At 40.3% G+C, this 26839-nt stretch overlaps 1 protein-coding gene across 9 annotated transcripts in view; it reads left to right on the forward strand.

Annotated features, from left to right (window-relative positions):
• PCSK5 (proprotein convertase subtilisin/kexin type 5) overlaps positions 1 to 26839 on the forward strand; it is a 464549-nt gene that overhangs the window by 194576 nt on the left and 243134 nt on the right. For 8 of the 9 annotated variants that reach the window (XM_077966251.1, XM_028835254.2, XM_077966252.1 and 5 more), the window contains exons 8-9: positions 10803 to 11015; positions 21903 to 22003. In XM_077966251.1, coding sequence (XP_077822377.1) covers positions 10803 to 11015; positions 21903 to 22003 — 314 coding nt within the window. Of the gene's footprint in view, positions 1 to 10802; positions 11016 to 19474; positions 19577 to 21902; positions 22004 to 26839 lie in introns of those variants that run through there. The other variant, XM_077966253.1, reaches the window with a different exon arrangement.

Genomic DNA, 26839 nt, shown 5'->3' on the forward strand with positions numbered 1-26839 from the left:
TATGATAGGACTTGCTTTACAGAGCTATCGTGAAGGCTGAATGATATTGCACATATGAAGTGTGCAGTCGTGCAATCGGCTTCTTATAAAAGGAAGGGCCACACTGGATGCATCTTTAAGGACCCGAAAATAGTCACTACAGAGGCTTGTAAATAATGTGATCCTGATAACAGCTGTAATTTTCTCTAAAGCATAGTTTGTTTTAATTAAGACAGGATCGTGTTCATGGGTAGGAAATGGAGAGAGCTGATCTCTATTTCAGAAATGTTAGGAGTTACTCCGTGTAAGATCAAGATTACTACTTCATATAGTAGAGGCGTGTGACAGTTCAGGCCGCATGCTGGGCTCTGGATGAGGGTAGCTTACCCTTGCAGACTTGAGCTGGCACTTGGAACCACTTCACAGTGAGAGATTTCATAATTTAGAGCTAACTTAGGGAAGAGTATGAACTTTTCATTATTGTTGGAATATCCTTCTATCCTCCTTTCCAAGTGCCTGTCCAAATATTTACGGTAAGTTCCTTTCATACCTCTGTCGATAATAAATGTTTTTATTCTCTATGAAAGGAATTTTTCAAATTTTATGCCTTCCATATACATTTAAAGGTGATACATATTTCTGAGCAGTTTCAGCATTGGTAATCAATGTTAATATTAGAAATGTCCTTCTTAACTTCATAAACCTGGCCCTCCTGAAAGTCTGAGCATGGTTTGGCCTTTGCTCTGGGATGAACCAAGTTGTAAAAACTTTTGGAAGGTGTGAGAATAGCTTTTCTGGCCAGGCGCGATGGCTCATGCCTGTAATCCCAGCACTTTGGGAGGCTGAGGCGGGTGGATCGTGAGGTCAGGGGTTCGAGACCAGCCTGGCCAAGATGGTGAAATCCCATCTCTACTAAAAAATACAAAAATTAGTTGGGCGCAGTGGTGGGCGTCTGTAATCCCAGCTACTCAGGAGGCTGAGGCAGGAGAATCACTTGAACCCGGGAGGCAGAGTCTGCAGTGAGCCGAGATCACGCCACTGCACTCTAGCCTGGGCGACAGAGCAAGACTGTGTCTCAAAAAAACAAAACAAAACAAAACAAAAAAACAGAGAATAGCTTTTCTTCTTCCAAAAATGGGGATGCTGAGATGGTGGATGTACCCAGACAGCTGTGTTGTTGCTAGTAATTATTGCTTGTGGTTATTTCAGAGAGCATATCAGATATACATTTATTTTCTTAGCTGCTTGGAGTGAGGAATTGAGAAATCTAGTCTGCCTGCCCCTCTTTCCAGCCAATGTGAGATGCCCCCACACAATGGGAAAACTGTTTGTGCAGGGGCTCAAAACATAGAGGATGTAGGAAGGAGTGACCGGAAGTTAATCACCTGATTCTTGCTGAGGCTTCTGTGAACAGATGAGATGAGGTCTGAGAAAAAACAGAATTGACCAGTATGAATTGACCATCAAGGGACTATTAACGCAGCTAATTATTTGGGAATTGTTGATTTGGCAAAGGAGATAAGGCAGAAGGGAAGGTTGTTTTATTTTGTTTTTTATTTTTAATTTTCTCGAATCCACTATGGCTAAGCATGTTTTCCTAAACAAGCTGTTAAGTATTTTTAGGAACACCTGGTGTCAGTACTAGTCAGGGGAAATCAGCATTGGATGAGGTAAGACTGGGTGCATTCTGGTCCCAGCCCTGCCTCTAACTGGCTCTGGTAACATCATTTCCTGAATTCCCTTATGTAGAAATGTAAAATTATGCTGAATGAACCTTTTATGTGTCCGACTTTACATAATATCCATAGGGCATTATTCAGCTCCAAAATTATATTATTTGAAGTTCCTGAATGACCAGAATATCTAAAAGTTCATCGAAATATAATTCGTTGTATGAAAGTGTATTTATTTTCATTGGTAAACACACCCAGTTTTTATTTCATCATACATATTCTACTACTCTTTCTCCATGTAAGACTGATTTTCTTCTTCCAGTTATGCTGTGAAAATAAACAAAGTAAAAGAAATCTACACGATTGTGATATTGCTGTCAGGAGCCAAGGGTCACACCAACTTGTACACTGTTGTGATAAAGTTAAGAAGCTGTGTTAAGTGTGTAAATCCTCAGTGTCAATCAACCCTTATGAAGAAAGGGCATCTCTGATAAGGAAATTGATTCTACTGAGCCTTTAGTGAGTTGATGCTCTACCAAATTTATATTCTAGCAGATATGGTGGATAAGTAACTCAATTTTTTTCTTTCTATTCACACAATAAACATAAAATTAGCTAATGATAGGGATGTAGGCAAGTTCTGTATTTGCAGCACCGATTCATTGTCCTTGACATTACTCTTTGACCACCTTACTCACCATTTCCAAGTGTCACTTTAGAAAACTGACCTGAAGTCCCTGAATTCAGTGCAACGTGCTCTCCATTCATGGACTAGGACATGAACAATATCATGAAAAGACCCTAAAAGTAGCTTATAAATGATATTTAAAATTTTGTCATTTGCAGTTGATCCTATAGTCATTATTAGGCTCTCTATTTTTTGAAAAGTGAAGTCGGCTGCGTTTGATATGCTCAGGAAGCATATAAAATGGATTTTCATTTGTGAATGGTAAAATTAATATGATTGTTAATAACTGCATCTGATAACTTGAGTGCATCATTAAAAAGTCAAAAGAACATTAAAAATTTCTTGGCCTAGTGACCTATTGTGTGCACAGAAAATCATAATACAGACTACCTGGTATAGGGCTGAAAAGATAGATTGGTGAGGTTAAGATGCGATGGAAGAGGAGGGAGCGAAATCACGTCGCATAAGAAATGGCAAGAAGGCAGAAATGAGCGGAAATAGGTAACTATCCACAAAAGCCTTCTTTGCTCCATTTTTCTTACTAGAGAAGTAGAAAATCACTGCATTTGTATTTCCCATCCCTCTCATCAGCCATCTTTTGAGTGGCTAAGTAGCACAGAATGTGAATGATGAAGATACTCCCGTACAGTGTTCTTTGGAAGCCAGTCTGATGATGTTTAGGCAGCCCTTCCGCAGAGTCTCTCTTAGGCTGCATGGGTGGGTCTGGCAGCGGACAGGCTAAAGCAGGTGCATAAAGATTGAGACCAGTAGCAGGGCCAGGAACTGGGCTGCGGGAAGCACTGGACATCAGCAGGTGCTGGTGGAGGCCACTCACTGGTTGTTGGCTGGTTGCAGAAATCAGCTTTAGGGAGCTGTTGCTTTCCATTGGTAAGCATTTTCGATCCTGGAATTTTTGCTTGGAAACAAGCGGAATTAATGAACTGTTTCCTTTACTCAAATCACCAAATAAATAAAGCATAATTAATGAGTGTTTGCTTTAAACTACATATAATAGTTCCTCTGTTTACCTTAGTTATTCTGAGAGCACAGTTATGAAATATTCTAAGTGTAGAAGCGGAACAAGAGAAACCTGGATACTCTCTACATTGGGCAAAACATCTCATATTGTCTCATTCAGGTTACTTGTGGATTTTTTGAGGGGATGGACCACCTTATTCCCTGAATCTTAACTTGATTCCATATAATTAATTTCTGTAACCTCAGCTCCATCTTACTCGGATGAACTGATTGAAAAAACAAGTCTGGGGCTTAAGTAAGCTCTTATCCCATAGATGTCTTCATACACCTTTACCATGACTGCATCATCTCCGTGCATGACCAAGAACGCTTTCTCCCACCAAGTTATACCAGGTTAGCTTGTTTCTAACAATAGGATAAATGTGATCAAAAAGTTATTTAAGTTGCTTAAAGAAGCAATATGTTTTAGAATTCTGGAACAAACGTTTTGTGTGAGTGCTACAAAAAACAGTAGTTTTTAAAGGGGGTTTTGGTGGTATTTGTGAGGTTTTTTAATTTTTTTTGGGGGGGGGTCTTTACATTATGTTTCTAGACGAGATCTATTTCTTTCAATGAACCCTGTTCTATAAAGCAACAAGATTTATTTCAAAAATGCTAGTCAGAATATCCTTGAGCTTTAAAAATAGAAACAGTTCTTTATTTCTTAGCTACTAAGTCATTAGTAGTAAGTGTCCTTGTCTCTCTCCAACTTCTTCCCCTTATCCCTGGATGCCCCTTTATCCAGGGAATATGGAGTATGGAATAACCATGGCATAAAAAGCTTACAGAGAGAACTGTGCTCTTTTCTCCCCAAAAGGAGGAATAGCAAAAAAGGTGGGGAGAGGAATGACAAGGGGCTTTGATAAGTTGGGTATTGAGGCGGTGCTTGCGAGACATCATGGATGAATGGAAGTGCCTCATTCCAAAGTTGTTTTTTTTGTGTCTCTTCAAGTTGACATATACAGATCCAGAGGTTCTGATCAGACTCAGGGTCTCGACCTCTTGTCTCTACCACGTCCTAGTTATATGATACTGGGCCTATTACTTAACGTTATCAGTTTCCTAATATGGAACAATCCATTCAGTGCTATCTATTTTGCTGGTGTTGCTCTAAATTCTGCTCTAAATTAACTAATAATATGTGAAAGCTTCTAGCACAGTATCTAGCCACATATTAATATATGTTACTATCTTTCTTACTCTTTTTTATATCACAAGAATTTACTCATGGCCTTTTAAAAATACTTACTAAGCAATACAGGAGAAGAAAGTAATACTAAAATATCAAATAAAACCTAACTGCACTGACTAAAAAATAATCACACTATTTTAAAGAAAGAAATTTAGTTCCATCATACACTAATGTTCTCAAAGCCTGGCTCAGAGTGTATGATTTAATTGGTAATCCAGCATAAAGTGGCCTTTTCTGACCTTCTGAGCCACAAGGAAATCCAATTCTTTTCTATCCTTTAATAATAATGCTGATAGGGTATTACAAATTGATTTTCATAGGGCATTCATGGGAAAAAAACGTGCATTTAGATACAAAGAGAGTATTTACAGGTTGTTCAAATGGATCCTGCATGGATTCCACAAGGTATTTTGCCTTAAGTTAGCTGACTTTTAACGGAGCACTCAATTAAATTGAAGAGATTTTTCTTTTTTTTGGGCATGCAAAGCCATATTTAAATAGCCAATTGCAATCACACTACTTCACCAAGCTAGAAAATGTCATTATTTCCCACACTTTAGGGAAATATATGCCTCAAAATTCTTTTCTCTTCATAGTACTCCTTGCACCCTCCCTTCTCCCTATACCCCACATTAAGATTTAATTCTTAATTTTACTTTTTTTTGGAGAAATGTCCAGATTTTTAATTTTTTGCCACATATGTTTTGGTTTCTGGATATTTCATATGAATGGAAACCCCCTGTGCCTCTGTAGGAAATGTATTTTTGAATTGCTAATTGTTTAAGGTTAACCCCATAGATCTTTAGCAGCTGTCTTGATGGCATTCTAGCCCACAAATTCAGTCTGTTTATTTCTGAGACTTCAATCATAAACCATACTCACAGGAATAAAGGTCAGCTTGCCTCCTGGGTCGAATGATGGCAGTCTCTCTGCATTCTGTGGTAGAGCACACAGAATCCAACGAGGGGCAGGCCCCTGTTCTTCCTCTCTCCTCGTGTTAGTCAGCCTGGGCTACTGTAACAAAACAGCACAGACTGGGTGGCTTAAACCAGCAGTCCTCAACTTTTTTGGTGCCAGGGAAAGGTTTCGTGGAAGTCACTTTTTTCACAGAACTGGGGTTTAGGGGATGATTCAAGCACATTACATTCATTGTGCACATTATTTCTCTTATTACATTGTAATATAAAATGAAATTATACAACTCACCATAATATAGAATCATGGAAACCCTGAGCTTGTTTTCCTGCAACTAAATGGTCCCATCTGGGGGTGATGGGAGACAGTGACAGATCATCAGTCATTAGATTCTCTTAAGAAGCATGAAACCTGGATCCCTCACATGCGCAGTTCATAAGCGGGTTCGAGCTCCTATGAGAACCCAATGCCGCTGGTGATCTGACAGGAGGTAGAGCTCAGGCGGTAAGTGAGTAATAGAAAATGGCTGTAAACACAGATGAAGCTTCGCTTGCCTGCCCACCACCCACCTCCTGCTCTGTGGCCAGATTCCTAACAAGCCGCAGATCAATTTTGGTTGCAGACCCCTGGCTTAAACAAGGGAAATTTATCTTCTTACAGTTCTGGAGGCTGGAAGGCTGGAAGTCCAAGACCACAATGCTTGTAGAGCTGGGTCCTGGCCCTCCTCGGCTTGCAGATACCACCTTCTGGCTGTGTCTTCACATAGCCTTCCCTCTGTGCCCACACCCTGAGAGAGAGAAAAAGAGAGAGAGTGTGTGCTAGAGAGATCTGAGCTCTGATATGTCTTCCTCTGTTTATATGGACACCAGTCCTGTGCGGCCCCACACTTACGACCTCATTTAAGCTTAATTGCCTCACTGAAAACCCTTTTTCCAAATATAGTCACATTGGTCTTTAGGGCTTTAGCATATGACTTTAGGGGGAACACAGTGCAGTCTACCACACACCTTCAGGACTATTCCAGTGTCTCCTATTTAACCCTTAAGATCTCTTCTTCCCTTCTCTCCACAAGCTCTGTGCGTGTGGACACTGATCTCTATGGGTTTTAATGAGGTTTGGCCAGTGGGGTACGCTGGCCAGAAATTGGAATGTAAGACGGGGAGACTGGGGGCTCAGGTATACATTCACCTGCCCCTAATCTGCAGGGCCAGCACAGGCTAGTGTGTCCCCTGACCAACTCTGATTAACCCCTCTGTCACCAGCTCCAGTGACTCCCCTCTCTCTGGGCCTCTTCAGGCCTAGAAGTGGTTATTGACCCCACACGGTCCTTTGAGGTTTTCCTTCACCATGCTCAGTTATAAAACAGTTCCCTCAGATTATTTGTTCAAAACAAGGACATCACCTCTGTCTGAAAGGGACATTTTCAGGGCAGCAGCAACCTACTGTCCTCTCAACTCGGGACTCTCTCAACCCAGTAGATCCCCAAAGCACCCCTCAGCAATGCCATTGCCCCTCCTTATTGGTGTCTTCCGTGAGTGCTGCCAGAACAGAATGACCTGTGTTCACACTTCTGAGGGAGTCCCCCCTCAGGGTGGGATTTCAGGGAACTTGGGGGTTGGAAACTACGTCCTACCTCTTGGGGGCAAGGCATACATCTAATCTTTATCAGTTCTAATACTACTGCCAAGTCTAGAAAGGACTTGAGTGCTGGTCTGCTCTTACATTCTAAGGCCAAGCTGCAATGAAGTCATGGGAGATTTGGCCAGAAAGGGTACAATAACCAGTAGCCCTCTTTTTGCCCAAAGGAAGACTGTTGTAAGGATTAATAGCTCAGGCTGTGGCTCCAGTCAGTTTTCAAGGTCTGGCATTTTCTTTTTTTTTTTTTGGTTTAGAGACAGTCTTTCTCTGAGCCCTGTTGCCTAGGCTGGAGTGCAGTGGTGTGACCATAACTAACTGCAGCCTCGACCTCTTGGGCTCAAGTGATCCTCTCACCCCAGCCTCCCTAGAAGCCAGGAATATAGGCGCATGCCACCGTGCCTGGCTAATTTTTTATTTTTTTCTTAGAGACAAGGTCTCGCTATGTTTCCCAGGCTTGTCTCTAAGTGCTGGGATTACAGGCATGAGCCACTGCACCCAGCCCGTTAGTGAGCAGTTCTGAGAACCAGTTTGCTCATCTGTAAAATGATGATAATATAAACTTGGATCGTGCAGAGTAATGTTTGTACAGCGCTTGGCGCATAGAAGGTTTTTTAGAAATGTTAGCCTCTGTTGTTTTTAGTACACAGTGGACCTTCTATGGGTAAAACCCCTTTTGGCCATAACATGAAAAAATTATCTCTTAAGAATTGACTCTGTGTTTTCCCTCTTAGTAGAGGAATTAAAGTTCTTGTTTCTTTTTATTAAAGTAAGACATGGCCATAGAAGATTGACATAAAAAAAAAATAAAAAGCTTTTCTGATCTTACAATACAGGATAACTTCAATTACATTTTCACGTTATGGTATGCCTCTAAATTTATGCATATAGACTGCTGTACACACACACTTTTTTGTCTTTCCCTTTGTTTTTTTTTTTTTTTTTTTAAAGATACAGGGTCTTGCTCTGTCACTCAGCCTGGAGTGCAGCAGAGCAATCGTAGCTCACTGCAGCCTCGAACTCCTGGCTCCAAGCAATCCTTCCACCTCAGCCCCTGAAATAGCTGAGACTAGATGCATACACCACCACTTGGATATTTCTTTTTAATTTTTTGTAAATATGTGGTCTTACCCTGTTGCCCAGGCTGTTCTCTAACTCCTGGCCTCAGATGATCCTCCTGCCTTGACCTCCCAAAGCACTAGGATTATAGGCGTTGGCCACTGCACCCAGTCTACACACATTTTTTCCTAAACTGAGACTATGCTATATCATTTTGTATCCTACGTTTATAACTACATTATCACAAAAATGCTTCCTAAATATTTTCTTATTAAATATTCTTTAAAATCAAGTTACTTTTTAAAGATAGTTTAATTGAATTTTATTCATGGGCACACTGTCATAATTTTACAAATATACACACACACACACACACACATGCTTGTACCATATATGCCTTTTAGTTGCGTTGTGAGTCTTTGTCTATCATCTGTTTTGGCGCTGTTTAAATCAGGTGGGTTTTTGCACAATCCCATATATTCTATTGACCTGTCAGGTGAGGCCCAGTGGGACCCTGATTTTTGCCTGTAACACAGCCCCTCTGTGTCTGATAGAGAGGGAACATATTGATGATGACTTGGAACATTCTTTCTTTCCCTCTGGTATGTTGTTCTGTCTCTGAGGTCTAGACATAGTTTCTCAGTCTGACCACCCTCACCATAGTGATGCATAATCCCTCCTAGAGATTATCATAGCATTGAACAAGATTCTTAGTTTGTGATGGCTTGGTGATTACTGCACCTTTCTCTCTATTTCATGAATATTTTGATGAAATGTTAAGGGATGGTAAACCAGGCCCAGCTGTCGAGCAGCAATAACAACTGAAAGTTTATCCCCCTCTCTCTTCATGAATATTTCCAATTCCTGGGTAATCATAAAGCATTTTTTCCAAGTTCAAGTACAAAAAGAAATGTATGATCAGGTCTGTCAAATCATGTCATAAATATTCCATTCCTTGAAGAGTCAAGGTCAGGAAGAGTTTATCACAGATATTCTAGACTTTGTTGTCTCTTTTTTTTTTGGGGCTCTTTTTCCAGAAATTCTAAGAAAGCATCCCCCAAATTTTCCTTCCACCTGGGGACCAGAAAACTAGGGCCAGGAAGGAAGAAAGTCTTTGCCATCACTAGCTTTGTGACTTGGGTTCTCACTTCCTAATAGAAAATGATGGATTTGGCCTCAATGTCCTCCAATTTGCCTTCTAGCTTTAAAATGGCACAATTTCTTAGAGATTCAGCTGTAGCTATTCCCAGAAATACTCTCCATTTTGGCTTAATTCTGTTTTTCCCCGAAGACATCAGCTTATAGTCACTTCACTGTGTATGTCTATATTCTACTTTTCTTCTATTCCTTAATTATTGAGAACTTTAAGAAAGTCTTTTTTTTTTTTTTAGACAGTCTCACTCTGTCGTCCAGGCTAGAGTGCAGTGGTATGACCTTGGCTCACTGCAACCTGCACCCTCCACCTCTCAGGTTCAAGCAGTTCTCCTGCCTCAGCCTCCCGAGTAGCTAAGATTACAGGCATGCACCACCACACCTGGCTAATTTTTGTATTTTTAGTAGAGACGGAGTTTTCCATGTTGGACAGGCTGGTCTTGAATTCCTGTCAGGTGATCTGCTCATCTCTGCCTCCCAAAATGCTAGGATTACAGGCATGAGCCACCATGCCTAACCAAGAAATTCTTTTAGTTATTTTTAGCTACCAAGCTTTGGTATGAAGAATGTGACACTGTCTTCTAGCATTCTAAGAAAATGTTAATAGATCTATGGTCAAATATGTTTGGAAAAATTACATTAGACTGTATCCTGCTTTTAGAATTTTACAGTAAGCATTCATTTATTAAAGGTGCTTAGAAGTTTTGTAATAAAGAGGCTCACTTAATTTTGTTTAACTCAGGGATTCCCAAACATATGTGATCTTGAAATCCTTTTATTTATGGTAGCATCCATTAACATCCCTCAGTAATTAGTGCCCACACCACTCATGGGAAGGTCAGTTCTATAGAAAGAAGTACTGTTAGTACTTGCTTCTGACACTCACCAACAGTGTGATTGAGCATGGAGGCATAACCTCTGTATAGCTCATGTTCCTCAGTTGTAAACGAGGGTGCATGATAACACCCAATTCATAGCAGATGTGAAGATTTTAAACAATAGTGCGTAACTATGGTAATTACAACTAATAATATCCCAACTCTCATATCTCACTGGGTTCAAATGTTGGCCCTACCACTTACTGATTATGACCTTAGAAACATTACTTAAATTCCTTTTTAAAAAAATTTTTAATTTCATTACTTAACTTCTGTACCTCAGTTTCTCCACAGCATAATGGAGACAGGAATTGTGCCAGCCTCACAGGATCGTTGAAAGAATTCAATCCAGTTCATGTAAAACTCTTTGACTTGTGCTTGGTCCATAAATATTAGCCATTATTATTGTCATTATGTGTGCTCCTGTAACTTTTCTGACCATTTTAGTCTATAAGACCAACTCTTCTTACTCCACTCCCAAAAGCTGCTTAAGCCCAGCATATTAAGATAGCAACACACGCCACCTGCACATACTCAGTTTGGCTCAGTGGATTCTGACCTCTTCATTTAGAGTCATTTCACACCATCATTTAGCTTTCTCTGTTTGTGAACAGGGGCGGAGAGGCCTCGGCTCTGTGTTTGTTTGGGCATCTGGAAATGGCGGAAGGAGCAAAGACCACTGCTCCTGTGATGGCTACACCAACAGCATCTACACCATCTCCATCAGCAGCACTGCAGAAAGCGGAAAGAAACCTTGGTACCTGGAAGAGTGCTCATCCACGCTGGCCACAACCTACAGCAGCGGGGAGTCCTACGATAAGAAAATTGTACGTGCCATGTGCATGCCCATCACGATCTGTTTATTTAATGTTCACTTTGAAATACAAAGGGAGAACCATAAATACATATACACAAGTAATATATGGAAATAGAAAATTAGATTCGTTGATAACATCAGAAGTCGTAAACATTGCTAATTGAAAATGCTTGTGCAGTCATCACATTGCAACATTTAATGCGGCCTTAGACGTGATTAAGCTTCAGTTTTATTGAGGATAAATGATTGGTTCACATTCACATTGTGAGTTAGTGGCAGAGAAGAGACTGGAATCTATGCCTGACTCAGCCCTGGGCTCCTATCACTGTGTTTCCACACTGACTTTTAACTTTAGCTTTAGTGCTTTGGTTTCTAAGTACAGCCAATTCAGTGTGAAAAACAAAAGTGTGTAAGGAAACTCAGAATTCCATTGAAACTATACTTACTTAACATGAACTAAACTTCTATAAAAGGTGCAGTTTTTTGTTTGTTTGTTCTTGTTTTTATGATGTTGATGACGAAGTCTGTTGCCCAGGCTGGAGAGCAGTGGCGTGACCTCGGCTTACTGCAACTGCTGCCTCACGGATCCAAGCCATTCTCCTGCCTCAGCCTCCCAGGTAGCTGGGACTACAGGAGCCCACCACCATGCCCAGCTAATTTTTGTATTTTAGTAGAGACAGGGTTTCATGATGTTGGCCAGGCTGGTCTCAAACTCCTGAACTCAAGTGATCCACCTGCCTCGGCCTCCCAAAGTGCTGGGATTACAGGTGTAAGCCACCACAGCTGGCCAAAAAGTGCATTTCTTATAGACAGCACAAAGTTTTCTGGGTGGAGAAGCACAGAAGCTGCATGGGATCCCCCGTTTACCAACATATCCTGTACTCTAGGCAAACAGCCAGTGTGATTAAGAGTTCAGGTGGCAGGCCCAGCCTGCATGAGTTTCTTTCACTCTTGAGCTATTTGCTAGTTGAGTAATTTTGGACAAATTAATCTGTCTGTCTCAGCATACTTATTTATACAAAGAGGACATTTAGTAGCACAGAGTTCATGGAGTTATTACAAAATAATGAGGAAGGCAGTAAAAAGTGCTTAGCATAGTATCCGGCCCTTCAGTGCTTACAAAAGCTCTAACTTTTCGGGGGTGCCCAGCACTGTGCTGCTGATTATAAATTTCACACACCTTTGCACTTTGCCCTTTTTCCTGATCATGATTTTGTAAACTGTCTCTGGATATTTCTTTTTAAGGTAGAGCTAAGATGCTGTACCTGACACTTTTTAGCGCTTAGCCAAGACCCTGCTTCTGGCTCTAACAGATCTACGCAGGTTGGGGTCACTCTACTGGTGCTCCCTCTGCCTTTCCCGCAGTCCATAGGGGATAGGACTGTACCTCCTTTGTGCAAGTCTTAATCCACATCCATTCTATTCCTCTTGATTCCTGGTTACTATATGATTTTTCTGTTTCATTTATCAGTTACTTTTTACTACCTTCTTTAGTTACATTTTGTAGATGGATTTAGGTAAAAATTGCCTCCCCATATACATATCCCCCTCTTTCCCTAATTGCTCCACAATGTCTGGGTTTAAATATATACACCCAATTCTATCTGTCAGTACCTCCAACATTCATCAATAAGCATAACTCCGAAGCAGCAAGTAAAATATAAAAGGCGAAAATGCAGAGATGAGCTTCGCATTTGAAGTTTCTGGCTTCCTTAACTGGAACGGGGATGCCCCAGTGAAATTTTGCCTCCATTAGAGAAATGTTATAATCTAGAAATATCCCTCTGCTTTTCAATAAGAAGACCTTGTGTCTTCTAACTCATGGTCAACGTCCATTAGCACGGAGTGACATCCGTCAGCCCTGCATCGTGACATTCCTGATGACAACTCTGGAATAAGAGTTCTCGTTTTTTACCTCTGGAGTTTGAAATCATCTTAAGGCAAACTCACTATTGCTTCAAAGTAATTATGCCCATTTACTCAGTCCTATTATTCTCCGTGGGGTGATTGCTGTGGGGAGAGTATTGTTAAGTTTTATCAATGCCTTCTGTAAGAGAAGCATATAGTCTCATGGCAAAAATATCAAAGACGTAGGAAAGGTTGTCGCGGTCCAGATGGGAGAACGCAGTGTGTACAGAGGGACTGCAGAATCACTATTGTGAGGTTTACCCTCTAAACCTAACCTCCTGGGGCCTTCGCCATTATTTGCTGTGGTTGTGTGGTTGCTGCTGTGACTCCCATGGCAGGGGTGTCATTTCGGATTCTCCCACGGATAGACAAATCGATCCATTCTGTGGGCAGGGAGAGAGCTTCCCAGGGAAAGTGGACACCATGATGAAATGTTAATATCCTTTCGTGAGGTCATATACTTTTCCCCAGTTTTTGCTTATGGTTTCAAAGCCTTCTGTGACTCACTCTATGTATTTAACTTAATTTGTTTCTTCCTTTTTGTTTAATGCCTTTCTTCCGTTTTTGTGAGATTATATTAGTCAGTTTTCTCTAGCTAGTTCTTAGATTCCCTTACTTCGCCTGAATTCCCAAATTACCCCCAGTTGGAGAGGAAATTTGGAAGCTGTTTGTATTAGTCTCTAGCTTCAGAGAAACCACTCAGTGGATAAGCAACGCTCGCGGAGTCTCGATTGCCTCGTCTGTAAAATGGAGATGATACCAGCGCTGACCTCAGAGATTTCCATGAAGATAATAAAATACTGACCAGGTACCTGGTTCCTGGTCCACAGGAGCAGCTCAGTGCATGCTCAGCCGCGTTTTCACCTACGCTCCTGTAACTTTCTGCATCCTGGGAGGTTAGGGCGTTTTTCCTAAGAGAGTTGCTTGTTGCACCTCAATCTTTCCAATCTATAAAACACTGTGATCTGTTCCACCCATCCCATAAAGAGAGACACTCTGATCAGGAACACGTTAACAGTTTGAACATGAGTGGCATTGGCAGCAACGTCAGCCTTTTATGGTCCGGCTGACCCCTTTTCCTTCTAGATATCAGAATGACAAATCATCCTGTGTTGCGCCTGGGACCTTTCCTTCACCAGGCTTTGAACCCAGACACCTTTGGTCCCTCGGTGATGCCCGCATCCTGTTAGTGGCATATGTGATTGAGTGCTACAGGAATGGCAGTGCCTGTCTTTGTACTAGGCCCCCTTCCCTGAGACATTCATTTCCTTTTGTCATCTGCAGCCTCCCCAGAAGAGCACAGTTGTCATTCTTCATTCATAGAGCACCTTTGTGATTTGTACCAAGACAGTTGCTGAGGATCTGAGGAGAGAGGGGAAAAAATCTCCTCTCTGCTTCTGGGAAAGCATTTTTGTTAAATAAATCGTACTTGTTCTGGACAAAATGACTTTTCATGATACGCAAACAGGAAAGCCTTGCCCTGGGTTTCAAAACATAAGGAAGTCCCTGTCCCTTGGTTTCCTGCCATTACTTCTAGCACAATTGTGGACCTTGGTATTGCATTCATGCTTTAGTGGATTTGGATCAGCAATGGCCTTATATCTTATTACAGCAAAGGAAGCATTCAAAGTATAAAGATTACAATGAAAGAAGCTCTTTCATAAGCTGAATAGAAGTCATTTAAAATGACTAGTTATTTTAAAGTCATATAATGAAAGAATGTTTTTAGGAACATATTTGTTCACATTGTATTACATGTCTCACATGTGATACATTTATATATTAACGTGTTGAAAATCTCACATTTTTTGCCCTTCTCATTTGTGCCTGACACTGCGCTATGCACGTCGAATGCAACAGCTCATTGTATTCTTGGGAAACCCTATGCAGAAAGATCATGGTGCCCCCACTTTACAGATAAGAAAACTAAAGCTTGAAAAGTTAAACAAGCAAACAAAAACCACAGCTAATAAATGGTAGAGCTTGGATTCCAATCAAAGTCAGGATGGACCCCCAAACTCATCTTGTAATCAGTATGCTATCCCACCCTGATACGTCTTAGGGATATCCAGTATGGGGCTATGTGAAAGAATAGTGCTTTTCTTACCTATTTTGAGTTCTTTTCAGAGTCATGAAGAAGCATTTAGAATATATACATTTCCATGGTTTTTCACTAGTCTCCTCATTTTGAATTTCATTCCTTTACCCTTTTTCATACCCCCTCCGACAATTGAACCTCTTGCAAAAAACTCAAGCTGAGTTGCTAGTTCCTATGGCAGCAGAGTTAGCACTGAGCTCCCAAGGTTATGGCTTTTGTATGATGTTCAAACCAGGGCTCTCTGATGTGCAAAGTGCCCTCTGTTAGAACACTCCTCTACCAAATATCACTTCATTTTTGTCTCCTCTCAAATTTCACCTCAAAGAGGATTTTCTTCATCGCCTTTTCTAAAATAGGGGCACACCCCTCCACCACTCTCTACTCTACCCAGTTCAATTTTTTTTTTTTCTAGTGCACTTATAATTACTTCACATGGTGGTACATATTTTCTTACTTACTGTCTGTTTTTCATGCTACAATGGAAACTACCTGAGGATGAAGACCGTGTTTTGTTCCTTTCCAGAGTCTGAGCTCAATAAATATTCGTGCATAAATGACTAGCAAACATTTGGAAGGATGGAGGCTTCACAAGTTGTTTATATAGCTGCAAGAAGACAGGGAGCTGCTCTGTTTCTTTCAGAGAAACTTCTTCTATTGGTAGGTTGGTGAAAGTTAAATGTTATTTGACAGGATATTTAGCATAGAAAATTGCCAGCAGGAACCCTGCTACATGATAAAGCTGTTCACGTAACCTGTTTTTAGTGTCAAAAAGCCTAAAAGATCCCATCTATAACCCCTCACCTCCTCCTGACGTTTCTGTCAAGTTCTGTTTTATGAATAAGGCTCCCCCTTCTCTCCAGTCCCTCCCATCGTTAAATTATCTCTTTCTTTTTGGACTTGTTCAGACTTTGACTTTTTTCCCCCCTAGTAATTTATCTTAGTGATTGGGACATAGGGTCTCTCAGATTCCTCCTGGGAGGGGTTCTCTGAGCCAGAGTTGGGAGAATATATGTTCTGCTTAGCCCTCTCCTGATGTCATTTTATTTATTTGTGTTCAAAACAAAGTTGCTGCCTGGGGTATCTCAGAGTTGGCCTGAAAACCAAATTCCATGTGGAGGAATTATCTTATTGCTTTTAATGCTTCTAAGCAACTCTCCATTTTCTTTTGCAGAAATATTCTGCTGTCTCCTCTCCTTCCTCTTCTACCACCCGATTCATTTTTCAAATACATTCACCCTTTGCACTGGGTTGTTCTCTGTCATCTCTCCATTTCTTCTTTTGACTTAAAAAATGCCATTATTTTTCATGAGTAAAAGTCTAGCGAATCCAGATGTGTTTAGTTTATTTGGAAGTTTGATACATATTCTCTTGAGAAAGTTAAAAAGCGAAAAGGAAACGTTGCTTCTGAAAAGGTCTCATTTTAATGGCCCGAAGGAACCTCCTTACGGACTTGCTGACTTGGGCTGGGCTACAAGGCCAGTTCTGCCATTGTTGTTGCCTTTGCTCTCATGAATGACTACACTTTGTAACTCAGCTTTTTTTTCTTTTGCTACTATTTAAGAATTTGATATCTTTACCACTTACGAGTCCTTTTGTAGCTGTTTGCCCTTGGGCAAGTTACTTAACCCCTCTGAGCCTCTATTTCCTTAGGTAATAAAATATCTTCCTTGCAGTGTTCCTGTGGGTTTATATATCGTTTTATACAGACACACATAAGTACCTCTTGCACACTGTCTCACTCATTGCAGGCTGCTCATCGTGGGAGTTTTAGAGGAAGCAGTGGAGTTTTAGAGGTAGTTTTAGAGGTAGCTGGTGGTAGATAAAGCATCCCTAATACAAAATTTCAAAATCTGTAGTATTCCCATGAGCATTTCCTTTGAGTGTCATTTTGACATCCCAAAAGTTTGAGATTTTGGAGCATTTCAAGTTTTCAGATTAGAGATGTTGAACTGGTATAATGCAGATATTCCATAATTTGCAAAAATGTGAAACTGAAAACACGTCTGGTCCCAAGTATTTTGGGTAAGGGATACACAACCTGTAGTACTTGTGAGAGTATTAGCTGTACTTCAAACCCTGGATTGTATATACATATATGCACACATAATTTTTGTAGGTTGACTACAAACTTCTGTGAGTTTTGTTTGGATGGTGGAAAAAGAATGACTTTGACTGTTTTCTAAGAACGGAAGAGTTGAAGTATAGAATGAAATGAATATAAAGGGGCTTGATTTTAGGGATTCAACTTAGCAAATAAATATTGTGCCTCTTGGTACATGGAACTGAGCTGAACGTTACGGAGGTACAAAAGCGATATAACGTGGGCTGCTTCTTTAGTGATAGCAACCCTCCATTTGTGAGCAAAATCTATTTGTACTTCACATTTACAGATTCTTTTAGCAACATGAGAGTGGGATTTTGTATGGACTTGTCAGTCATGATTGAATTTTTCACCAGTCTTTGTGACTTCTGTGGACGCAAAAAGCTTTCTTTAGTCTTCAGTTCCTTTTTATTTTACTGTGCTTAATAAATCAGCTTCTTCTATTTTAGTCATTGACACATTTAAGATTTAGTTTCTGCCCTTCTCCCCCATAGCTGTGTCTGAAACAGCTTTCTTGGCACAATTCTAGGTCAAATCAAAATCAACACCAGAAACAAATTCAACCTAACAGACAGTAAAATCATTTCATGTTTCAAAAGTATCTGTTCAGTTGCTCTTTTAACAGATATGAGACAATATGGCACCTTCAAAGTAAAATAGATCACTAGATATCAAGGAGAGAGAAACGCTTGACTGTGGGGTTGCTGTGAAAGCTTGTCACTTATGGCCAAAGTCAATCTGAACTGAGATTCCCTGGAGAATTACATCAACAGGCTAAAACCAAATGTCCAATCAGAACAAGTAATGAAATGTGAAATATTAGGAAATAATTGCTTAAGGTGAGAAAAAGTGATGGGTCATCTTAGTGGAGGCTGTCTAAACCTGAACAATATTCACCGCTTCTCACCAAAGGAAGATGACATCCCTAACATAGTGGAGTCCAAAAAACCATCTGCTACTTGATCCTGAGAGATACTGAAAATCTAATTTGCTGATCAGGACAGCTTTGATCTGGCTCAGGGCCTGGTGTCCTTTCCAGTTTCCATCACTCTGATGGGCGCAAATGATATTTTCTCGAGCAATCTGAGAAGTTCTTTGGAGAAAAAATTCTGTTTCTGATTTGTGTAGTGAATTTGGAGCATGCAAGATGTGCCATCAGGATTGAGACCACATTCTGAGACATTCTTTAAAATGGAATCTAAAGTGAAAGTTCTTGCATGTAGAATCTTTGCGCTCCCTGCCCCATGTCGCGGGCCAACTGTTGAATGCAACTTGCCTTTAAATGACACTGTCAGATCCTATATACATGTGTTGTGATTAATGGGGATATTCCATATGGTTCCAGTTTTCATAATGTCATTTTTCTTCAAGATTGCCTGCTCTTTGGTGGTCTTTGCCTTTTATTTCTGAAGATAGACACAAAAACTCCAATACTGTGGCTTTTCTTAATGACGAAAACCCTGCCTTAGATCTTTCCAGCAATGTACACCTAAATATTGCTCCCTCTGATAGTAACGTCCTCATGAAATGACCCAGCTGGAACTTCCATTTCAAGCAGGATGAGAAGGGAGCGGGGGATGTTTTTGTTTCTTTTCTCCCCATTCCTTTTAACTACTCCTTTCCATCACCTTTCTCCTCCACCCCATCCAGCCCTAGCCACCAGTCTCAAGTTTCATTTCAAGTGGTTGAAAAAAATTATAACACAATGGGGATTTGGAATTACACAGACTTGCCTGCATTAATAGCATTTAACACTTCATTTGTGTTTATATACAAATGTACTAAGTGACTTTATATTAAAGTATATGTTGTATGCATAGATACCTGGTCACTGTACAGACGAAGCATATTCCTATTGCAAATGCAAGATATAAAATTTTGATTGTTCACATTTGAGGTTGGCTGAAGGTGGTTATTTATTAGACTCAAATGCTGCACACACTTGGAGTGTTTATTCTGGATTTGTTTCTGTGCATTGAAAGTGTCTGGTGCAGCTGAAGAATAAGCAAGGAGAGCCAAGTGGGAAAATATCATGAAAAGTCTTGAATCCAGGCACAAATCATTGAAAAAAAAAATAAAACTTGAACAAAGGAATGTGACCATGGGGTGAGGTAAAATAGGAAGAATGCAGGCAAGGCCGTCTCAACAACAGCAGATCTGGACACCTGGAAACAGGCTACTTCTGGGGTGTTCATGCATTGACTTAGGGCTTTGGAAAATCAGGCTGCAAATTCACCCATAATTTCAAATGAGGCAGCAATTCCTTTTAACAATCCAGCAATTCCTCTTCTGGAATTAACGATTTGAAGGAACTGAAAACAGGGTCTAAGAGAGATTTCTGCTCCCCCATGTGCATTTTCAGCTTTCTTCACAATTGCTGAGAGGTAGACGCCACCCATGTGTCCATCAGCAGATGAATGGATAAAGAAAATGTGGCATCATGGAATATATTCAGCCTTATAAAGTAAGGAAATCCTGTCATATGGTACAATATTGATAAACCTTCAGGACATTATGCTACATGAGATAATCCTATTATGAAAAGACAAATACTGTATGATTCCACTTACATGAGGTATGTAGAGGAATCAAACACATAGCAGTAGAAACAAGAATGGTGGTTGCCAGGAGGTAAGGGGAGGGAGAATAGGGAATTGTTCAATGGGTACAGAGTTTGACTTCTACAAGATGAAAAAACCTAGTGATATTGTACAAGCTTGTACATATGGTTAACAACATTGTACTGTACACATAAAAATTATTCAGAGGGTAGATTTATGTTATATGCTTTTTAACATAATAAAAAAATACCTTTTAAAGTCAACAATGAAAAGCCCGATTTCTTAACATAGAAGTGGGTAGGGCCCTGTTTACCCAAACATCCTGCAAGCATCAGATGTCGAGGTTCAGTAGATGGCTTCAGGGTTTTTGCACACCGTTCATTCATTCAGGAACGCATAGTGAAAGGTTTGACTCCTTCCCCACCACCATATCTATGGAGTTCTATAGATCTTTGTTCATTCTTTCTCTCCTTTTATATCAGTACCCACATCCATCTAGTACAGGTAATCTGATAACATTAGCATTGTCAAAAGGAACGAAGAAAGGATAGTAAGAACTTACGGTCTCATGTGAAACTAAATCAGCCAGAATGCCTATCTAGATCCATGAGAGGTCGTAAAAGAGTCTACTCAGACATCTTCGTGTGACCTAGAATAAACTTCTAAGTGAGACTCTGTCTCTAAGGAGCTATAAAGCACTTTGTTCCTGTGAAGATCAAATTTCTTTCCAAACCAAATTTAACTGATTTTCACACTCCTCTTGAAAGAAGCACTTTGAAGGAGAGGGCTTTGTTTTCAGCTGCCTGGATCCCCCTTCACCTTTCTGCTGACCTTTATCTGTAATATATGGTAATATACTTGCCTTGATGCCAAAGACAGATACTAATAGTCTTCCAGTAACTTCAATGAGACCACTAACTCCTCTCACAGCCCTCTATACTCCCCCAGAGGTGATAATGTCCCCAAGAGGTCAAAAAATGGATTCTTGTCCAAGAGAGAGGATTTTAAAAATCTTAGAGCTATTACAGTGGTTTCTAGAATCTTATTCTATAGTATTTAAGTAGAATTTAAATTTAATGTATTTTTTTCCATAGTGAGAAAATAATGAAACAAAGGTTGAGAAACATTGCCTTTGCTGGATGATAATATTATTCCGTCACAGCTGAAGTGAACTGGATTTAAGCCAAGAGGATAAAAATGACTTAGTTCTCACATTTTGATTAAAAAATAAAATGGAGGCCGGGCGCGGTGGCTCACGCCTGTAATCCCAGCACTTTGGGAGGCCGAGGCGGGCGGATCACAAGGTCAGGAGATCGAGACCACGGTGAAACCCCGTCTCTACTAAAAATACAAAAAATTAGCCGGGCGCGGTGGCGGGCGCCTGTAGTCCCAGCTACTCGGGAGGCTGAGGCAGGAGAATGGCGTGAACCCAGGAGGCGGAGCTTGCAGTGAGCCGAGATCGCGCCACTGCACTCCAGCCTGGGCGACAGAGCGAGACTCCGTCCCAAAAAAAAAAACAAAAAAACAAAAAATAAAATGGAGAAATAACTAATTTTCTCGAATATACAAGCTTACACTTAGTGCTGTAATTGCATATCAAGTACACTGGCTTCAGCCTTATTTTTAGTATCCATGTTATGTCTTTGAGGAACTCTTGGTTCATCCATGCAACGTTTCTATTGATTCTACAAACAGGTCCACAACCAAAGGTTCTTTCTATGGCAGAGCATACTTTTGGCTTGAAATCTGTGGTTCCCCAAGGTAAGAGTTCTGGGCTGCAGGGACTGCGTACTTTTATTCTGTATGTTGCCAATGCCTGCTCAGTGTCTGGATTTGATACAATGTGTTTGATTATTTTAAAATGTTGGGGCAAGGAAAGAACTTCAGTTTTAACCAGAACTGGCACTAGGGAGAAGCAAGCAAGATGCTTACAGAGCAGAATTTAAAGAGGTATTTGCACAGTCTTTATGTTTTCATCCATAGGCTCATCCTGGTTTTCACCCTGGTTTTAACAGAAATGGAGTTCAGTTTCCAAACCCTTGCCTTTTCAGAGTTGATCTACGCAGGCAATTCTCTGGAAGTGATATGATTTACAGGCATGTAGAAACAAGGAATTTAAAACAAGTATTTAACATATACCCCCATTCTATTTTTGTGAGTATATTTCTTTCTACTTGCAGATAACTCACATTGGCCTCAGAGATCTAAACTTTTCACTTTGTTTTCCAGATCACTACAGATCTGAGGCAGCGTTGCACGGACAACCACACTGGGACGTCGGCCTCAGCCCCCATGGCTGCAGGCATCATTGCACTGGCCCTGGAAGCCAAGTAAGCCTTGATCTCTATATGTCTTCAATGGTGACAACCCCTGATCTCAGGGAAAACGTACCCCTTCCCTTGTATATGGCCCCTAGCATGACAACCTAGAATATAATCTTCCCAATCCCACCTTTAAAACTTCAAAGGTTTGGGCTTTTAAAAAAAAAATTCCCCTCTATTAAGAAGATAAGGTTTTTGGTTTTACATGCTTAAAAAATCAAACTGTGTAATTACTTTATTATGGAGTCATAGCACATGCATGCCAGTTGGCTCCCTCTCTTGCCTTGTTGAGGTTTTTATTCTAGTCTGGGAATGTTCCTGAGCGTCCCAGAGAGGTTAGGGCTGCCCATTTCTGGTCCCTTGCTCTGAAGCATGACTAGGCAGCTCAGATTCCACGACAATAGCACAGTCACAGACTAGCTCTGCAGAATAGAATATGCCAGGGATTAGGACAACCCCAGTTATATCAAATCCTGTTCAATATAGTCAAATTCTATGTCAAAAAGATTACTGTGAAAGACCCCTTTAGGCTATTTGTAAATAGGTCCCCATCTCTTTTTTCTCTAAGAACAAATAGGTTAATTTGTCTTAACTTTTTGAAAACCTAATAATACAGATCTAAAATCTCTTGTCCTCAATTTTAAAATCCTAAATGCCGGGAAAACTGAACGTTCTTTTGCAAATTTAACACTAGAGTTCATTTTTTGGCAAAGTTTGCCATATACTTATTTGAGGCTATTTACAGTATTATTTATAACATTTACTGTGAAATATTCATGTATTTGATTGTGAGGTGCTGGCTCAGCCCCCCGCTGGAGGTTTTGTGTCATGTATGTTACAGGCACCATCTCTGAAAAGAATCTGAATTCCAAACCCGTCTTGTCCAATTTTAGAATAGGGATGGAAGGCCTGTTCTCTGAGGCTCTCCCTGCCGGAAGATCATAAGAAAAAGGAACTGAACTAATGATATAAGCGGTATTCTAAAAATAGCCTTGCACCTCTGCCCTAGGGAGGAAGGGAAAGGCCCATTCATCTAGTTGCACCCTGAAGTAGCGCAGTAGCCAGTGACAGGGAAGGAATATGAAGATAATGAAGAGGCTTAGCGATTACAATAAGAACTGTGTGGCTGGGCGCAGTGGCTCATGCCTGTAATCCCAGCACTTTGAGAGGCCGAGGCGGGTGGATCACAAGGTCAAGAGATCGAGACTATCCTGGGCAACGTGGTGAAACCCCATCTTTACTAAAAATACAAAAATTAGCTGGGTGTGATGGCGGGCACCTGTAGTCCCAGCTACTGGGGAAGCTGAGGCAGGGGAATCGCTTGAACCCGGGAGCGGAGCTTGCAGTGAGCCGAGATCGTGCCACGGCACTCCAGCCTGGTGACAGAGCGAGACTCCATCTCAAAAAAGAAAAAAAAAAAAGAATCATGCTAGTTCATTCTCAGGACACGGGTAATTTCCCAGCATTCGCAGCTGCCCCTCTGTAAGACGGAGAGCCTATGTTAAGGCAGCTGGACCTGAATATAATGTGGATACAGTAAATTGCTAAGTCATGTGTTGGACTGAAACTGGGGGAAGAACATGGGCTGTGGATATGGTGCCCCGTCTCTGGGTGGCCTCTTGCCCAAGCCTTGACATTGAGAGATATCCAAGCCCACATGAACATTTGGATTTCTTTCTTTTTGACGAGGTTAAATATGCAGTCATTTTCAACATATTACATCTTTTAAGGTGTTAAAAGTTTGGGTTTAGCAAGGAACTGGCACTTATCCTATTAAATTCTCACTTTACAACTTTTCACTAACGTGTTCTGGCAGCAGAAGTCTCAATTAAGTGTCTGTGTTTTTAATTTGGTGAACTCTACCCAGGAGTTTTGAAAAATACATAGTTTTTATTCTGAAATTTTATTGTTTCTCTGGAATATGTTTCCACAAAATATTAAAAGAAAAAACATTAGGAATTCCTCTGTCCTACTTTCCCTGAAAGGCTATCTCAAACTAAAACTTGGCAGCCTGATACTGTAACTATTGCCACATAGAATTAGGTGATACTCAGTTCTTTGAGATATTACTATAACACTATTATTTAAAAAAAAAAAAAAAAGTTGTTTTAATCATGATTTAAGCTGAAATGTAAAAATCTTGCTTTGTGCCTCAAATAGCCTGAGATAAGGTCACTTCGGACTGCGTAACACATTGAAAGACTACAGCTGTTTTTTTTTTCTCTCTCTCTTTTGCATTTTGAGCATTTATAAAGATCTATTTTTGACAAAACTGTGATGAGTAGAAGGAAGTTCCTAAGATACAGGCTACCTGGAAAATCCACTGTGTTTTAAGATGTGAACAGTCCACTCCAATTGTGGGGCCAAAATGGATGGTAAACTATCTGATAAACTGAGAAAGAACAAACCTTTTTTTGTGACTCCATTGGTTTGTTGTACAGGCCAATCTTTGCCTGTAAAATGAAGCTCAAAATTACGGGAAAGAGGTCTGAGTTACTAAAAGGGTGGGTCAGATACTGATGTTAAATTAGCATCAATAAGCACTGGGCCTCCAGCTTAATGTGAAACATACCTAAAACTAAGAAATTAAAGAGAGGAGCTCCAACTGCATTAAGGCTGCAGTTGCTCTAAATCTAAACCTATTCCTTGTATATGTGCCTCACTCATTTACCCAGCCCCACCCCTTGCAATCTCCTCTTACACTATTACTTCTCAACAGCACTTGAACTTTGGTATTTTGAGATTCAGCCTTTACTATCACAAGTTGAGGAGCAAGATCTACAAGATACTCTCTTTTAAGAAGAGAGGAGAGAAAGCCACCGTGCTAGGCAGAGTTATGACTCAGGATACTGCCCTACTCGCTGGGAATGCATGGCCTGTCAGGGTTCATTTAGTAACTGGATATGCTGAGCCTTTGAATGAAAAGCTGCAGGTGTCTGCCAGTCCCTATTTAACTGCATGTCCTAGCTATCTCCGTACTATCAGGAGAAATGTATTGTTTCTCTGAACATCACTAGATTACTGTATTTACTCAGTCCTAGGAACATTAGAGAAAACTAGATCCTGAGCTTTTCCCCAGCCTCCTTTCCTTACATTCCAGATGTCTGCCTGCATGGGTAGGACTGTGGTGCCTTCTGTGATGCGGCTTCTACCATTGGCCTCTCTGCCATTCGAAAGCCTTCCCAGGAAACTTAAGGGAAAAGAAAATAAATACATCCATCCTGTAGTCCTAGCTACTCAGGAGGCTGAGGCAGGAGGATCCCTTGAGCCAGGAGTTCAAGGCTGCAGTGAGCTATGATCACACCAGATTCTATTGCACTCCAGCCTGGGCAATAGAATGAGACCTTATCTCAAAAAAAAAGTCGTGGGGGAGAAAGAAAAGAAGTGGAATGAAATACAAAACATAGAAACAGATAAAGTATCCAGATCTCTTATTCAAACATAACAAGTTTGATCATGAAATAACTTTGCTAAGGCTGGGCGCAGTGGCTCATGCCTATAATCCCAGCACTTTGGGAGACTGAGGCGGGCAGATCAGCCACCTTTGACAATCTCATCATGAGTCTTGCTTTTCTGCTAAAGTGGGAGATTTCCTCCTTGCTCTCAAAGATGCTTCCAAAAATTATGGACAATTTCAGAATAAGAGAAAATACTTTAATCTTAAAAGAGAGGGGAGAAAAAACTTTTTGTGTTGTGGTACCCTCAGAACATTTTTATTGGTTCAGAGGGTTTAACAGTACGAATTTTTTGTGTGTGTGTGGATTTTTTTTTGGTAACTTTCTGGTGTTTCAGCTAAGTGAATAGGGAACATGTAATCAGTGATTATAGGATATCATTTGGGCTATTGCTGCTTAAATGGTGTCTTTTTACGTAACCTAACTCAAAAAGTTCAAATAAAACGAGTATGCAAGGAAACAGGTTTATTAAATGAAAAACCAAAATGAAAGATGGCTGTACTAATTTTAGCTTAGCAACCTGGCCAGGACACCTTCTGTCTGTAAGTGTTTTGCATCTAGATCCTAGTATATGCTCCTAGTGCTATGGACCTATGGGGAAAAAAAATAAAAGAGCTTGCTATTAAATGATGGTTTGTATTAAATGGTTTATAAAATAAAGTCTAACTAACATTCATGAAAGTACAGAGTGCTCAGAATAATAAGTTGTACTGAAAGTTTTCCTCACCCATCTGCAATTATTAGCAAAGAAAAGCTTATTTTAGTGGAATATTTCATATGTAAAAATATCAGCATCAACTCAGGAAATACAAAAATTAAGTTCATCAAAGGAACCTTTCTTCTGCTGATTGCAAAGGGTCTTTCATTGGAAAATCGAAGAATATATGTTCAGTGATCAAGAAACTTTACACTATACTGTGAATGGTAAATAAAAGGGACTGAGTCAGGTTGAAACATCTGAAATTATCTAAAACTTCCTAAAAGGGTATTGGTATAAAGAATCTCCTACGAATTCTTGCTGTAAGTGACCCCAAAGCCTTTTTCTTACATTTCATATCTCAGAGGCCACAAGAATACCTTACTGTGCGAAAACCCAATATATCTAGATCTAAATTTAGAAAATAAATTAAAATAACAGCTGCTCTTCTACAGTAGAAATATACCCGATGCATATTGAACATCAGCTCCCTCTGGTATCTTATATATGCACATACATATACACATTCACATGTTTCTAGGTAGGGTCATCTACTTTCTCCTTATTACTTATCTTTTCCCTCCTATTGCAAATTAAATTTAAATTCCTTGAGAATAAGGATTATATCTTATCTTTATTTATGTGTATATAACAAATATATTGAACGCTGCAAAAAATTAAAGCATCATACTA

This window comes from Macaca mulatta, chromosome 15, assembly GCF_049350105.2.
Source record: "Macaca mulatta isolate MMU2019108-1 chromosome 15, T2T-MMU8v2.0, whole genome shotgun sequence".
Classification (NCBI taxonomy): Eukaryota; Metazoa; Chordata; class Mammalia; order Primates; family Cercopithecidae; genus Macaca; species Macaca mulatta.